Source organism: Cherax quadricarinatus, chromosome 55, assembly GCF_038502225.1.
Source record: "Cherax quadricarinatus isolate ZL_2023a chromosome 55, ASM3850222v1, whole genome shotgun sequence".
Taxonomy (NCBI): domain Eukaryota; kingdom Metazoa; phylum Arthropoda; class Malacostraca; order Decapoda; family Parastacidae; genus Cherax; species Cherax quadricarinatus.
Genome location: NC_091346.1, coordinates 23,995,646 through 24,011,936, shown reverse-complemented (window position 1 = coordinate 24,011,936; position 16,291 = coordinate 23,995,646). Strand labels below are relative to the sequence as shown.

The window sequence follows — 16,291 nt, the reverse complement described above, 5'->3', positions numbered from 1 at the left end:
TATACTTCTAAGCTGTTGTATTCTGGGCACCTCTGCAAAAACAGTGATTATGTGTGAGTGAAGTGAAAGTGTTGAATGATGATGAAAGTATTTTCTTTTTGGGGATTTTCTTTCTCTTTGGGTCACCCTGCCTCAGTGGGAGATGGCCGACTTGTTGAAAAAAAAAAAAAAAAAAAGTTATCGGACCTTATTTCTTGGGTAGTATTGAAAATTGGGTTGGGCAAATGTTTTGTTAGCGGGATGGATTGTAAAGGACCTGCCTAGTATGGGCCAACAGACCTGCTGCAGTGTTCCTGCTTTCTTATGTTAAATAAGGGTCTACTGTAACTAATTTTGCAGTTTGTCTTTTGACTCTTTTTGTCCAGGTTTGTTTTTGTGTGGGAACCACACCATCACTGCATATTTCAATTTTGGCAAAGCATGCATTATGAGCAGGTTTTTTTTTTTTTAATTTCCCAGTACTCACCAAAGTGAGTACCAGTCTGATAAATCTAATGGTAGTTATATAGTTCCTAGGTAGTAGGTTGGTAGACAGCAACCACCCACGGAGGTACTACCGTCCTGCCAAGTGAGCGTAAAATGAAAGCCTGTAATTGTTTTACATGATGGTGGGATTGCTGGTGTCCATTTCTTCTGTCTCATGAACATGCAAGATTTCAGGTACGTCTTGCTACTTCTACTTACACTTAGGTCACACTACACATACATGTACAAGCATATATATACACACCCCTCTGGGTTTTCTTCTATTTTCTTTCTAGTTCTTGTTCTTGTTTATTTCCTCTTACCTCCATGGGGAAGTGGAACAGAATTCTTCCTCCGTAAGCCATGCGTGTTGTAAGAGGCAACTAAAATGCCAGGAGCAAGGGGCTGGTGACCTCTTCTGCTCTATATATTACTAAATGTAAAAGGAGAAACTTTCGTTTTTCCTTTTGGGCCACCCCGCCTCGGTGGGATACGGCCGGTGTGTAGAAAGAAAGAAAGTTATATAGTTAGTCAGTGTAACCTGAGTGTTTCTCAATATTTCGTTTATAGGATGTTCAAGTGATGATCTTTTGTCAGTGATGACTCCTAGATCCCTTGCTTTAAAGTTTTTAAAATTTTATCACAATCCATATGCTTCATATTATCTCTTATTGTTTCCTCCCATTTCATTATGTGGCACTTTCTATATTATAGTGTATGATCTATCAGTAATTGTATTTGTTCCCTTTATCAAGGTTTTTTGTAGGTATTTAGTAATTTTTATTGTATATTTTGTATAGTGTCTTATAAACAGACTTGTATAGTTTTATATTCCTTCTGGCAAGTGATTCATTTAAGTTAGAAATACAGTGGTACCTTGACTGATGAGTGCCCTAACTTGCAAGTTTTCTGGGTTACGAGCTGTCGCTCGGTCGATTTTTTGCTTTGAGTTGCAAGCCAAAATCCAAGTTACAAGCAAGCTTCAGATACGCTGCTACTAGTTGGCGCAGCAAACGCCACAACATCCACCCGGCATCCCAGTGTTTTGTGCTTTTTGCGCAGTTATTTTGCCAAATTTCTTTCTTCTAACCATGGGTCTTAAGAAAGTAAGTGCAAAGGATAGTGCTTAGAAGAGGAGGATGATGATGTCTTTTGAATTAAAACATGAAATCATAGAAAAACACAAGAAAATTGCTTTTGTTTCAGTGTTTCCTTTTTGAGACTAATGATCTAGTGCAGTTAGCCTCACAAAAACTCTGTTTTCTCTTATATTAAGACCTCAGAAGGGCAAGAATGGGAAGATAAGGTCAGAGTGATGATTATTTTTACCTCGGGGGTGGCTGCCACCACTCTTCACATAATGACATACAGTGGAACCTCGACTTACGAGTGTCCCAACATACGAGTTTTTCGAGATCAGCACTGTCCTTTGCACTTACTTTCTTAGAACCCATAGTTAGAAAAAAAAAAAATTGGCAAAATAACTGCACAAAATACCTGTGACCCAATCAAACTTTGTTATTTTTAATTACATTACCTCACAGATTACTCCATTCTACTGAATGCTCAGCAACATAGTAAATGACCATATGACCTGTCTTTGAAATACTCATTTGTGCTTAATTGTTATTTGTTTACAATAATGTTTACCACTGAATATATCATTGCTTAGTAGTTAATCTTAAGTTAATTTTAAGCCTGCCCATAATGCTCTGCATACAAGGGGCTTTGGCATGTTACACTTAACCACTGTATCATGTTCAAATCAATCAATCAAATAAATAAATTAAATAAAATGCAAGTAAAACACGAGAAATGCTTGCACGGCAAGGTAAACAGTGCACTGAGTTGGCAGCATTCTGAAGCTCATTATTGTTATTATTATTATTATTATTATTATTATTATTGTTATTATTATTATAATTATTATAATATATATAAGAAAGAAGTGTAGAGAGAGAGAGAGATTTTGGGAAATGTTGAGTGAATGTGTGGGGAGTTTTGAAACAAGTGTGAGGGTAATGGTGTTTGGGGATTTCAATGCTAAAGTGGGAAAAATTGTTGTGGAGGGAGTAGTAGGTAAATTTGGGGTGCCAGGGGTAAATAAAAATGGGGAGCCTTTAATTGAGCTATGTGTAGAAAGAGGTTTGGTAATAAAAAATACATATTTTATGAAGAAGAGGATAAACAAATATACAAGGTATGATATAGCACGTAATGAAAGTAGTTTGTTAGATTATGTATTGATGGATAAAAGGTTGATGGGTAGGCTCCAGGATGTACATGTTTATAGAGGGGCAACTGATATACCGGATCATTATTTAGTTGTAGCTACAGTTAGAGTAAGAGGTAGATGGGAAAAGAGGAAAATGGCAACATAAGCAAGAGGGAGGTGAAAGTATAAAAACTAAGGGTGGAGGAAGGTCGGGTGAGATATAAGCAACTATTGGCAGAAAGTTGGGCTGGTGCAAGTATGAGTAGTGGGAGGGTTGAAGAGGGTTGGAATAGTTTTAAAAATGCAGTATTAGAATGTGGGGCAGAAGTTTGTGGTTATAGGAGGGTGGGTGCAGGAGGAAAGAGGAGTGATTGGTGGAATGATGAAGTAAAGGGTGTGATAAAAGAGAAAATGTTAGCTTAAGAGAGGTTTTTACAAAGCAGAAGTGTTATAAGAAGAGTAGAGTATATGGAGAGTAAAAGAAAGGTGAAGAGAGTGGTGAGAGAGTGCAAAAGAAGAGCAGATGATAGAGTGGGAGAGGCACTGTCAAGAAATTTTAATGAAAATAAGAAAAAATTTTGGAGTGAGTTAAACAAGTTAAGAAAGCCTAGAGAACGAATGGATTTGTCAGTTAAAAACAGAATAGGGGAGTTAGTAGATGGGGAGATGGAGGTTTTGGGTAGATGGCGAGAATATTTTGAGGAACTCTTAAATGTTGATGAAGAAAGGGAAGCGGTAATTTCATGCACTGGCCAGGGAAGTATACCATCTTTTAGGAGTGAAGAAGAACAAGATCCGAGTGTGGGGGAGGTGCATGAGGCATTACGTAGAATAAAAGGGGGTAAAGCAGCTGGAACTGACGGGATCATGACAGAAATGTTAAACGCGGGGGGATATAGTATTGGAGTGGTTGGTATTTTTGTTTAATAAATGTATGAAAGAGGGGAAGGTACCTAGGGATTGGCGGAGAGCATGTATAGTCCCTTTATATAAAGGGAAGGGGACAAAAGAGATTGTAAAAATTATAGAGGAATAAGTTTATTGAGTATATCAGGAAAAGTTTATGGTAGGGTTATTATTGAAAGAATTAGAGGCAAGACAGAATGTAGGATTGCGGATGAGCAAGGAGGTTTCAGAGTGGGTAGGGGATGTGTAGATCAAGTGTTTACATTGAAGCATATACATGTATGTGAACAGTATTTAGATAAAGGTAGGGAAGTTTTTATTGCATTTATGGATTTAGAAAAGGCATATGATAGAGTGGATAGGGGAGCAATGTGGCAGATGTTGCAAGTATATGGAATAGGTGGTTAGTTACTAAATGCTGTAAAGAGTTTTTATGCGGATAGTGAGGCTCAAGTTAGGGTGTGTAGAAGAGAGGGAGACTACTTCCCAGTAAAAGTAGGTCTTAGACAGGGATGTGTAATGTCACCATGGTTGTTTAATATATTTATAGATGCAGTTGTAAAATAAGTAAATTCTAGGGTGTTCAGGAGAGGGGTGGGACTAAATTATGGGGAATCAAATACAAAATGGGAATTGACACAGTTGCGTTTTGCTGATGATACTGTGCTTATGGGAGATTCTAAAGAAAAATTGCAAAGGTTAGTGGACTAGTGGGTTAGAGGCCTGGTCACAGACCGGGCCGCGGGGGCGTTGACCCCCGGAACTCTCTCCAGGTAAACTCCAGGTAATGAGTTTGGGAGTGTGTGTAAAGGTAGAAAGTTGAAAGTGAACATAGAAAAGAGTAAGGTGATTTTCTCTCTCTCTCTCTCTGTCTCTCTCTCTCTCTCTCTCTCTCTGTCTCTCTCTCTCTCTCTCTCTCTCTCACACTCTCTCTCTCTCTCTCTCTCTCTCACTCTCTCACACTCTCACTCTCTCACTCTCTCACACTCTCACACTCTCACACTCTCACACTCACACACAATCGGCCATCTCCCACCGAGGCAGGGTGACCCAAAGAGAAAGAAAATCCCCAAAAAGAAATTACTTTCACCTCGCTCACGCATTACCACTGTTTTTGCAGAGGTACCCAGAACACAACAGTTTAGAAGCATATACGTATAAAAATACACAACATATCTCTCCAAATGATTTAAATAATGATTTAAGATTTAGATAAAAATTGGATATCAAATTGGGGAGGAGGAGTATGGAAGAAATGAATGTTTTCAGATACATTCTTGGGAGTTGACATGTCGACAGATGGATTTATGAAGGATGAGTTTAATCATAGAATTGATGAGGGAAAAAAGGTGAGTGGTGTGTTGAGGTATATGTGGAGACAAAAAACGTTATCTATGGAGGCAAAGAAGGGAATGTATGAAAGTATAGTAGTACCAACACTCTTATATGGGTGTGAAGCTTGGGTTGTGAATGCAGCAGCGAGGAGGCGGTTGGAGGCAGTGGAGATGTCCTGTCTAAGGGCAATGTGTGGTGTAAATATTATGCAGAAAATTCGGAGTGTGGAAATTAGGAGAAGGTGTGGAGTTAATAAAAGTATTAGTCAGAGGACTGAAGAGGGGTTGTTGAGGTGGTTTGGTCATTTAGAGAGAGAATGGATCAAGTAGAATGACATGGAGAGCGTATAAATTTGTAGGGGAAGGTCGGAAGGCGGGGTAGGGGTCATCCTCGAAAAAGTTGGAGGGAGGGGGGTAAAGGAGGTTTTGTGGGCGAGGGGCTTGGACTTCCAGCAAGCATGTGTGAGCGTGTTAGGAATGAATGGAGACGAATGATATTTGGGACCTGACGATCTGTTGGAGTGTGAGCAGGGTAATATTTAGTGAAGGGATTCAGGGAAACCAGTTATTTTTATATAGCTGGACTTGAGTCCTGGAAATGGGGTTTGGGACATGGGCAGTTTGGAGGGATATGTTGTTTATTTTTATACGTATATGCTTCTGAACTGTTGTATTCTGAGCACCTCTCCAAAACAGTGATTATGTGTGAGTGAGGTGAAAGTGTTGAATGATAAAAGTATTTTCTTTTTGGGGATTTTCTTAATTTTTGGGTCACCCTGCCTTGGTGGGAGACTGCCGACTTAAAAAAAAAAAAGTTATTTATATTGTTTATTATGTCATATTAGATCAGTTCTTTCTTTCTTTCAACACACCGGCCGTATCCCACCAAGGCAGGGTGGCCCAAAAAGAAAAACGAAAGTTTCTCTTAAATTTAGTAATTTATACGGGAGAAGGGGTTACTAGCCCCTTGCTCCCGGCATTTTAGTCGCCTCTTACAACACGCATGGCTTACGGAGGAAGAATTCTGTTCCACTCTTCCATGGAGATAAGAGGAAATAAACAAGAACAAGAACTAGAAAGAAAATAGAAGAAAACCCAGAGGGGTGTATATATATATGCTTGTACATGTATGTGTAGTGTGACCTAAGTGCAAGTAGAAGTAGCAAGACATACCTGAAATCTTGCATGTTTGTGAGACAGACAAAAGACATCAGCAATCCTACCATCATGTAAAACAATTACAGGTTTTCGTTGTACACTCACTTGGCAGGACGGTAGTACCTCCCTGGGCGGTTGCAGTTTACCAATCTACTACCTAGGATTGGATCAGTTGTGATAGATAAATAAGCCATGGAGTTGATATTAGTGTTAAATTGAAGTATTTTCTCTTGCCTCGCAAGAGCCAGGAATTCTGCTGGAACGGATTAATGGCATTTCAATTTCAGTAAGGAAAATTGATTTGATATACGTATGAGCAAATTGAGTTACGAGCTCAGTCACGGAACAAACTAAATTCATAAGTCAAGGTACCACTGTATTAAAAGAAAAGCATTAATTCTTGTAGCACCATGCTTGTTTTTATTGCATCTGTGAATGCTATGTAACCCTAATGGGTTTAGTGCTTCTTTTTTATTATAATTGCATTTGTGGATACCACATGATCCTTAAGAACATTCTCAGTCAGCATTCTTTTGTTTCCCAGTTAACTCCTGCACAGATTGTCACAAAAGCTTAAAATTCGGCATTTTTTTCTTTAAAAACTTCATGAGGATGTTCATCCACTGTAATAGTTTGCCTTTTATTACTTCTGTTCTGCAGTGTTTGGATCAGGAAATTTAATGAAAGCTTTTGTGAAATCTAAACTAATGCAATCATTACAGTACTAGTATACAATACCAACATAAGGAATTTCCTCATCTTGTCATTATTGTATATACTATTATTGTCATAATTAGAAACATGTTACCTTATTGGGGGATGGCCAGTGAGGTTAAAAAAAAAAAAAATCAGAAATATGTTTACTCAGGTTTTGTTTATGGTGAGAATGTCTTCCTCTTTTTCTGGTATATACTGTACTGTCTAGTATTGGAAATGTCTCTTTCTTTTCAAATGTATTGCTTCTTTAACCCCTTTCAATGTCCAGACCCCTGAAATTAAAAAAAAAAAATATTCTGAAAGGGTAGAGTATCTTTTTCTGAAGGTATTATGCCAAAAGTACGAAATATGATGGAAAACTTGTGGAATTATGTAGGTGCAAAGTTAGTGGGCTCGGCGCAATTTCATTGCTCCAATCAACCAAATTCTTAGCAATTTCACAAGTCTGCCATCCATTTTATTGATTGAGCACAAGAAATGTTAAGCACATTACACTGTTTCAGCTACCCTATAAAGTGCACAGAAGTCAGTAATTTGGCCAATTTTACACAAAATTAAAAAAAAAATACCAACTTAAAAATAGTTCAAAATAAACAATAGTCATTCCTGGATTTAAAACAATTCCTCTGCTCATTAGTCATGTCCCCAGACCTTTCCTGTATTACACTTGCTTTCCATTTTAATTCATAAACACACAAAATTAGAAGATTTACTTTAATTCCTGATAAATAAAATATAACCAGGAATTATTGGTCATGGTTTACAGTGTTCCAAAAATTGAATCAGACTAGGGGGGGATGTAAGGAAGCCTTACCCATCTTCTGGAAAATCAGAAAAAGAATTAATATTTTTGCTACCCTGAGCTCAATTTCAAGCAACTTTGTCTCGAGACCAACCAGATTCATCTCTTTTTAAACATTGTCTTCCATTCTATCAAATGATGTGAAGAAAGGCAATAAACTCATAAAAACTATCTGAGGAATCACCTCAAATTTGCTATTTTAAACCATAATACACAGTCAGTTTTTCTTTTCCCATTATGCACCAACGTGAGATGATTATTTTTTAATGCTCTGCACACTCAATATATCTGAAATGCGCAGGGAGACACTGGTCAGAGAAATAGCAAGCATCGAACTTAAGCTAAAAGAATCCTTTAGGAGTCAGGAATCGCGGGAAGAACTAAAAGCCATAAATGAAATCGAAAGAAACCCAAAGTATTTCTTCTCCTATGCCAAATCAAAATTGAGAACAACGTCCAGTATTGGGCCCCTACTTAAACAAGATGGGTCCTACACAGATGACAGCAAGGAAATGAGTGAGCTACTCAAGTCCCAATATGACTCAGTTTTTAGCAAGCCGCTAACCAGACTGAGAGTCGAAGATCAAAATGAATTTTTTATGAGAGAGCCACAAAATTTGATTAACACAAGCCTATCCTATGTTATCCTGACGCCAAATGACTTCGAACAGGCGATAAATGACATGCCCATGCACTCTGCCCCAGGGCCAGACTCATGGAACTCTGTGTTCATCAAGAACTGCAAGAAGCCCCTATCACGAGCCTTTTCCATCCTATGGAGAGGGAGCATGGACACGGGGGTCGTCCCTCAGTTACTAAAAACAACAGACATAGCCCCACTCCACAAAGGGGGCAGTAAAGCAACAGCAAAGAACTACAGACCAATAGCACTAACATCCCATATCATAAAAATCTTTGAAAGGGTCCTAAGAAGCAAGATCACCACCCATCTAGAAACCCATCAGTTACACAACCCAGGGCAACATGGGTTTAGAACAGGTCGCTCCTGTCTGTCTCAACTACTGGATCACTACGACAAGGTCCTAAATGCACTAGAAGACAAAAAGAATGCAGATGTAATATATACAGACTTTGCAAAAGCCTTCGACAAGTGTGACTATGGCGTAATAGCGCACAAAATGCGCGCTAAAGGAATAACAGGAAAAGTCGGTCGATGGATCTATAATTTCCTCACTAACAGAACACAGAGAGTAGTCGTCAACAGAGTAAAGTCCGAGGCAGCTACGGTGAAAAGCTCTGTTCCACAAGGCACAGTACTAGCTCCCATCTTGTTCCTCATCCTCATATCCGACATAGACAAGGATGTCAGCCACAGCACCGTGTCTTCCTTTGCAGATGACACCCGAATCTGCATGACAGTGTCTTCCATTGCAGACACTGCAAGGCTCCAGGTGGACATCAACCAAATCTTTCAGTGGGCTGCAGAAAACAATATGAAGTTCAACGATGAGAAATTTCAATTACTCAGATATGGTAAACATGAGGAAATTAAATCTTCATCAGAGTACAAAACAAACTCTGGCCACAAAATAGAGCAAAACACCAACGTCAAAGACCTGGGAGTGATTATGTCGGAGGATCTCACCTTCAAGGACCATACATTGTATCAATCGCATCTGCTAGAAAAATGACAGGATGGATAATGAGAACCTTCAAAACTAGGGAGGCCAAGCCCATGATGACACTCTTCAGGTCACTTGTTCTATCTAGGCTGGAATATTGCTGCACACTAACAGCACCTTTCAAGGCAGGTGAAATTGCCGACCTAGAAAATGTACAGAGAACTTTCACGGCGCGCATAACGGAGATAAAACACCTCAATTACTGGGAGCGCTTGAGGTTTCTAAACCTGTATTCCCTGGAATGCAGGAGGGAGAGATACATGATTATATACACCTGGAAAATCCTAGAGGGACTAGTACCGAACTTGCACACGAAAATCACTCACTACGAAAGCAAAAGACTTGGCAGACGATGCACCATCCCCCCAATGAAAAGCAGGGGTGTCACTAGCACGTTAAGAGACCATACAATAAGTGTCAGGGGCCCGAGACTGTTCAACTGCCTCCCAGCACACATAAGGGGGATTACCAACAGACCCCTGGCAGTCTTCAAGCTGGCACTGGACAAGCACCTAAAGTCAGTTCCTGATCAGCCGGGCTGTGGCTCGTACGTTGGTTTGCGTGCAGCCAGCAGCAACAGCCTGGTTGATCAGGCGCTGATCCACCAGGAGGCCTGGTCACAGACCGGGCCGCGGGGGCGTTTACCCCCGAAACTCTCTCCAGGTAAACTCCAGGTAAACACTCACAGCACAGACCTGTTCTCTCATATCTAGGCCAAAATTTACTGCTCACAGCTTATCTGAGTGAGCTGAGCTCATGACATAAAACTACATGAAGACCCCTGGCCTCAGTGATGTAGTTCCATGTGATGGCCACTGAAAGGGTTAATGTGCTAATGCATAAATAAAACAGTCATTATGTTGAAGAATTTTACTGCTCATTTACCATATTTGCCATTTCAACGTTGAGATGTCCAGTCTTATTTTAGTTAGAATTCCTCTTGACAGTGATTTTTCCTTTTTCACAGTTACTTTTCATAAATAGTTTTATTAGTATATTGTGTAGTTCCTTGTTGATCAAATCATCTTCTTTTTCCCTTATGTTGCTAAACAGTGGATTGTATGCATTTGCAGTTATGATGTTTTTAACTTTGTTCAGTTTGTCACTAGAATTTATTATAATTCTTATAGCTTGTAGAGATTCTTTTACCAAAATTGTCAAGCTGCCTTCTGTCTTTCCTAGTTTTTGTTTTGGGGTAAGGGTGAAGATAAATCGGTATGCTGGATTGCTATCTTAATTAGAATGTTTCAGTGACAGATTGTTGGGTTTCTTCTCGTATATATCTCTTACGTACAATATGTTGTATAAAGCTTTATGTATATTTTTCTTTCTTTCCTTTTGTTTATCTAGCTGTTTACTCTTGCCATGAAATACCACTGGACCAGAGGGTGTGGTGCTGTTACTTAGAGTAAAAAAGGCATTACTGTCTCCATTTCTATCATTTTGTGTATACTTGCCTAATTGTTGTCTCCTCTTTGTGGTTTGCAAGGGTTGAGTCTCAGCTCCTGGCCATGCCTCTAACTGGCTGTGAGAGAGATTAATTAGTTTGGCAGAAGTGTTAAAGCTGACATGTAAGAAAAAAAGTTGATTTAGAAATTTAATGTTGTAGGTAGGAAGTGCTTAAAAACCACCTCAAATTGAATAATGGTGGTTTGAAATTTTGACAGTTTTTGAACAATTTCAAATAAAAGTATAAATCTACTGTACTGTGTATTCGTGAAGTCTTAGGTGAATTTTGTCTGTGGATAATTTTTCATTAACATCTTAAAGAATTAGTTGTAAATTCAGAATTTAGCAGAACTTTGTATAGAACATTCTTTTAGGTAAATTAGGCTTAATGCACCAGATGGAAGGAAAATAAGCAGTGTTTACAAGATGTGCCTTATTTTGGCATTCATTTAATTCATTGGAGATTCACATTATCCATGGATACAATGTTAATATTTCTTGCCATTTTCCTTCATTAAAATGCATTTGTATAATAGTATAGACTATAGGTTCACTGAAGGATGTTTATCTCTTGTTTCAAAGAGTTTTGCCCTACTAAACTTGATCATTTGGAATAGTGTTCATTAAAGCTTGTTGACAAATTATATCTAGTGACGTAACTAGCAGAAATCATAAACTGACTGGAACCTGTAGTATTGGCATGTGAATCTCGAAATCACAATAACACGATTGCAAACAAACCCCCGTAAGGGTGGGGTTAGAATCCATGGCGAGTGAGTCGTAAAACTCCAGGCCAGTGTGTAAACCACTGGGCCAGCTGGCTACAGTAAGATTCATCTAACTAGGTATGCTTATACACTATAGGGAGGTTAGCATGGGCCCCACTATGATCACATTTGTGGTCACTGTGGGGCTCATGCTAACCGCACTATGGTGTAAAGGTATACGTAGTTAGATGAATCTTATTGTAGCCAGCTGGCCCAGTGGCTTATGTACTGGCCTGGAGTTTTACAACCCACATGCCATGGGTTCTAACCCAACCCATACAGTGGTTTGTTTGGCATGTGAATTTTTGGTCTTTGAGGAATATGAATATTTGTAATATTTGAGTTATTTGATACCTTGCTTCCATACTGGTGTACTGTTCCAGTAACTGTAATTGTATTCTCTCCACCAGGACTCAAGCTCAGACAGCGACTGATATTCATGTAGAGTGCCGACATATAAGCCTTCAGCTTCACTTCGGTAATTGCACATAAGAGATATATTTGTGTATTAAAAGTAAATATATGCCCTCTGAAACAACTATAAACTCCTGAATTGAGACATATGCTTCTTTAGATTGTGGATACTTGCTCTACAAATACTAAATACATCTTACATTTGTCAGTATATTACCTTGCTTCTATATTGATTGACATTACTCAAGTATACCTACACCATGGTGAAGAAGCATAAGTACTTAATTACAATACCCTTCGTGTTTGTGTTCTGTTAATTGAGCAAGGTGTTTCGGTTTAGAAGCCATCCTTTAAGCTACATAAACTTGTAGGTAAAAAAATAAAGGAAAAGGAATTCCTGAATTTTTTCCATATATACTGATACTGTATCTAGTTTAGAATATTGGAAACTAATACTAAATACAGGGTGTTTCAAAAAGATGGTTCATGAAGTATACTTCTTTGAAATTGGGTCCATCATTTTGAGACACCCTGTATATTTACTCAAGTACATATAGGTAAAGGTTTTAAGGCCAAATTTTTAAGCAGATTTAGGGGTTGACCTGTTCATGAGGACCAGTAATAATTTTAAGAGGTTGAAATCCTTACATATTGAAGCATACCACACATTGAATGCTTACTACTTTGGTATATCAAAGGAAAAAATCACACTGTAACCATATTCCACCTTAGATATACAAATAAATGTAATTAATATCCAGTAGTTTCATTTGTGTTGGTCAGACTCCAGGTCAGCTACATTTGAAAGACTTCGAATCCTCCCTCCTTAGGTTGAATTTGTGGAATGTATCACAGATAACCAAAAATATATCAAGTTTATGAGTAGTGGAAAATCCCCTCTTCCCTGGGTTTGTTTACAATGCAGTGGGATCACTGTAAAGTTGCCAGGTTGGCCACTGTTCTCATTCTCAGTAATAACCAATATTTTGTCTTTTATTAATAAAAAATGCAAATCATGGGTGCATTAAATAATGCAAACACATATTATTGTTCAATTTATTATGGTATAGAGAAGAATGCTGAAGTTAATTTTGTGGAGAGAGAGAGATATAATAGATATATATAGATATAGGCATAGAGATGTATAGTGATGTAGATATAGAGAGATATAGATATAGGTGCAGAGAGAGATAGATGTCGAGAGAGATAGATGTCGAGAGAGAGAGATGTCGAGAGAGAGAGAGATGTAGAGAGAGAGAGAGAGATGTAGAGAGAGAGAGAGAGATGTAGAGAGAGAGAGAGAGAGAGAGAGAGATGTAGAGAGAGAGAGAGAGAGAGATGTAGAGAGAGAGAGAGAGATGTAGAGAGAGAGATGTAGAGAGAGAGATGTAGAGAGAGAGAGAGAGAGAGATGTAGAGAGAGAGAGAGATGTAGAGAGAGAGAGAGATGTAGAGAGAGAGAGAGATGTAGAGAGAGAGAGAGAGAGAGAGATGTAGAGAGAGAGAGAGAGAGAGAGAGATGTAGAGAGAGAGAGAGAGAGAGATGTAGAGAGAGAGAGAGAGAGAGATGTAGAGAGAGAGAGAGAGAGATGTAGAGAGAGAGAGAGAGAGAGAGAGATGTAGAGAGAGAGAGAGAGAGATGTAGAGAGAGAGAGAGAGAGATGTAGAGAGAGAGAGAGAGAGAGATGTAGAGAGAGAGAGAGATAGATGTAGAGAGAGAGAGAGATAGATGTAGAGAGAGAGAGAGATAGATGTAGAGAGAGAGAGAGATAGATGTAGAGAGAGAGAGAGATAGATGTAGAGAGAGAGAGAGATAGATGTAGAGAGAGAGAGATAGATGTAGAGAGAGAGAGATAGATGTAGAGAGAGATAGATGTAGAGAGAGAGAGATAGATGTAGAGAGAGAGAGAGAGAGATAGATGTAGAGAGAGAGATAGATGTAGAGAGAGAGATAGATAGATGTAGAGAGAGAGAGAGATAGATAGATGTAGAGAGAGAGATAGATAGATGTAGAGAGAGAGAGAGAGAGATGTAGAGAGAGAGAGAGAGAGAGAGAGATGTAGAGAGAGAGAGAGAGAGAGAGAGATAGAGAGAGAGAGAGAGAGAGAGATGTAGAGAGAGAGAGATAGATGTAGAGAGAGAGATAGATGTAGAGAGAGAGATAGATGTAGAGAGAGAGATAGATGTAGAGAGAGAGATAGATGTAGAGAGAGAGATAGATGTAGAGAGAGAGATAGATGTAGAGAGAGAGGTAGATGTAGAGAGAGAGGTAGATGTAGAGAGAGAGAGATGTAGAGAGAGAGAGATGTAGAGAGAGAGAGAGATGTAGAGAGAGAGAGAGATGTAGAGAGAGAGAGAGATGTAGAGATAGAGATAGATGTAGAGATAGAGAGATAGATGTAGAGATAGAGATAGAGAGAGAGAGAGATAGAGATAGAGAGAGAGATAGAGAGAGAGATAGAGAGATAGATATAGATAGAGAGATAGAGATGGAGAGATATAGAGATGGAGATAGATACAGATACACAGAGAGAGAGAGAGAGAGAGAGGGTGAGTGAGTAGTACAGTTAGCAGAGCTAGGTTAAGGAGAGAATTAGGAGAATGTTACTTACCTATCCCCCCAGTCCTCCCTCCCGTCCCTTCCCCATCCATCTCCATGGCCAACCTTGACTCCCATCCTTTCCCTGCCCACCAGCCACTGGTGCATACTAGTTGTGGATAACTCTGCCATTATTGTCAAAGTACCACACTTGGATCCACTTCGAGGACAGCGTGAAACAAGCTTTTATGCCACAAGACGGGCAGAAAGCAGCAACTTCACTCTGGCTGTACCCTTCTCCAGAACATCACTCCATCTGAGATCATATATACCCAGGATGACTCTAGTATGGAACACATTCATACAGCATAATGATGTCAACGAGATAGTCATTGATCACATGAAAATGCTGGCCCACAGATGGCTCCAATTTTATCCTGTTCCCTACTTGTATGTCTCATAACAATAAAAATGCTTTCAAATGAGCTGATGTAGGTAACAGCTCTTAGCTTGCCAGTAAAGTTAGGAATCCTTAACCTGTAAATAGCTTGTCAATAAAGCTAGAGATCCTTAACCTTGTCAAACCTATGTGTATAAAAAAAAAAAAAAAAAGACATGACAAATAACAAACCTACCATTCTTTACTAAGCATGTGTCGAATATGAGTATGGGTCTGTGGGATTGCTGCAGTGCTTTCTGCTGGTGGTCCAAGTGTAATGGTTAGATAAGATAAGAGTAAGACCTGTTTAGCATGAGCAGGTTGGTAGATGCAGTACTCCTTTATTCTTATCAGTTGTTTGGGTTGATTATTTTTGTTTTGTCACAAAAAAATTTGAAGTTTTTGCAATATTTTTTTCAGTAATTTTTCTTAGTTTTGGTTATAATTCATATTTGAACTATTTGACCTTTATTAAAGTCCCTTAAAAAAACTTGGGTAGACTTGTACATGAGATATTTAAATAAGTGAGGATTTTTGGCAAAAAAGTCAGGAGTTGATTGATATGCGTCGTAGTTATATTCTGGTATATACATACTAAAGGAAAGCATACTTTGCAATGATTGAGTATAGTAGAGTTGTAGTCTCTAAAGATTAAAATTTGTAAACTTTGGATATAAAAGTTTACAAATTTTAAGCTTTAACCCTTAAACTGTCCAAACGTAGATCTACGTTCACTCGTGGTGCTCCGAATATTTTGAAAAATAATTTTTTTTTTTTTCTCCTTTTTTTTTTCTTTTTTTTTCTTTTAAAATGAAGAGCACATTTTTCTACATGTTATAGGATTGGCTCTGAATGCTCACCTGTCGGCAGCATCAACTGCCGCTTGCAGAAGTGTTGCCGATATTCCTTTTTTTCTCGTTTTTATTTTAATTTATATATTTCTTATGTTCTGATAATTACAATTTATAATAGTTCTTGTAATTTCATAGCCAGTCTTTGCTCTGAACATTTACACCTGCCAGGGTTATTTACTATTGTCTAGAAATATATATGAAGTATTTATAGGTCCCAGCAATGTTTTAGATACCCTGGCATATACCTTGAAGCATGGTGTTATGAGAGGCATCCTTATACTGTTGACAGCCCAGTGACATTTGATAAATGTGAACTGCTCCAGCTAACCCTCGCTGTATTTATCACTGTTACACACAAACATGTCTTGTCTCTCTGGCTATTTATCTGTCTGCCTATCTGTTTCTATCTGCCTGCCTGTATGTCTGTCTCTGTTTATCTGTCTTTCTGTCTGCCTGGAGTATATGTATATCGCACTCCTTGAAGAATTGTGTTATGACATCTGTTATCAGCTCGGTGACATTTGCTAAATGGGTGCTCGGGGAACCCTGGCTTTGTTTGTTGTCACTGATGCACACAAACATGTTTGTCT

The 16,291-nt window shown here is 38.7% G+C and overlaps 1 protein-coding gene across 12 annotated transcripts in view; it reads left to right on the top strand.

Moving 5' to 3' along the window:
- LOC128698972 (DDB1- and CUL4-associated factor 8) overlaps window positions 1-16,291 on the top strand; it is a 145,364-nt gene that overhangs the window by 98,039 nt on the left and 31,034 nt on the right. For 2 of the 12 annotated variants that reach the window (XR_011393539.1, XR_008408528.2), the window contains one exon: window positions 11,867-11,970. The exons of 9 other annotated variants lie outside the window; for them this stretch is intronic. Coding sequence is in view for 1 of the 3 variants with exons in the window: in XM_053791458.2 (XP_053647433.1) it covers window positions 11,867-11,890 (24 nt within the window). In the remaining 2 variants the exon portion in view is untranslated. The remainder of the gene's footprint in view (window positions 1-11,866; window positions 11,971-16,291) is intronic. One more of the 12 variants, XM_053791458.2, reaches the window with a different exon arrangement.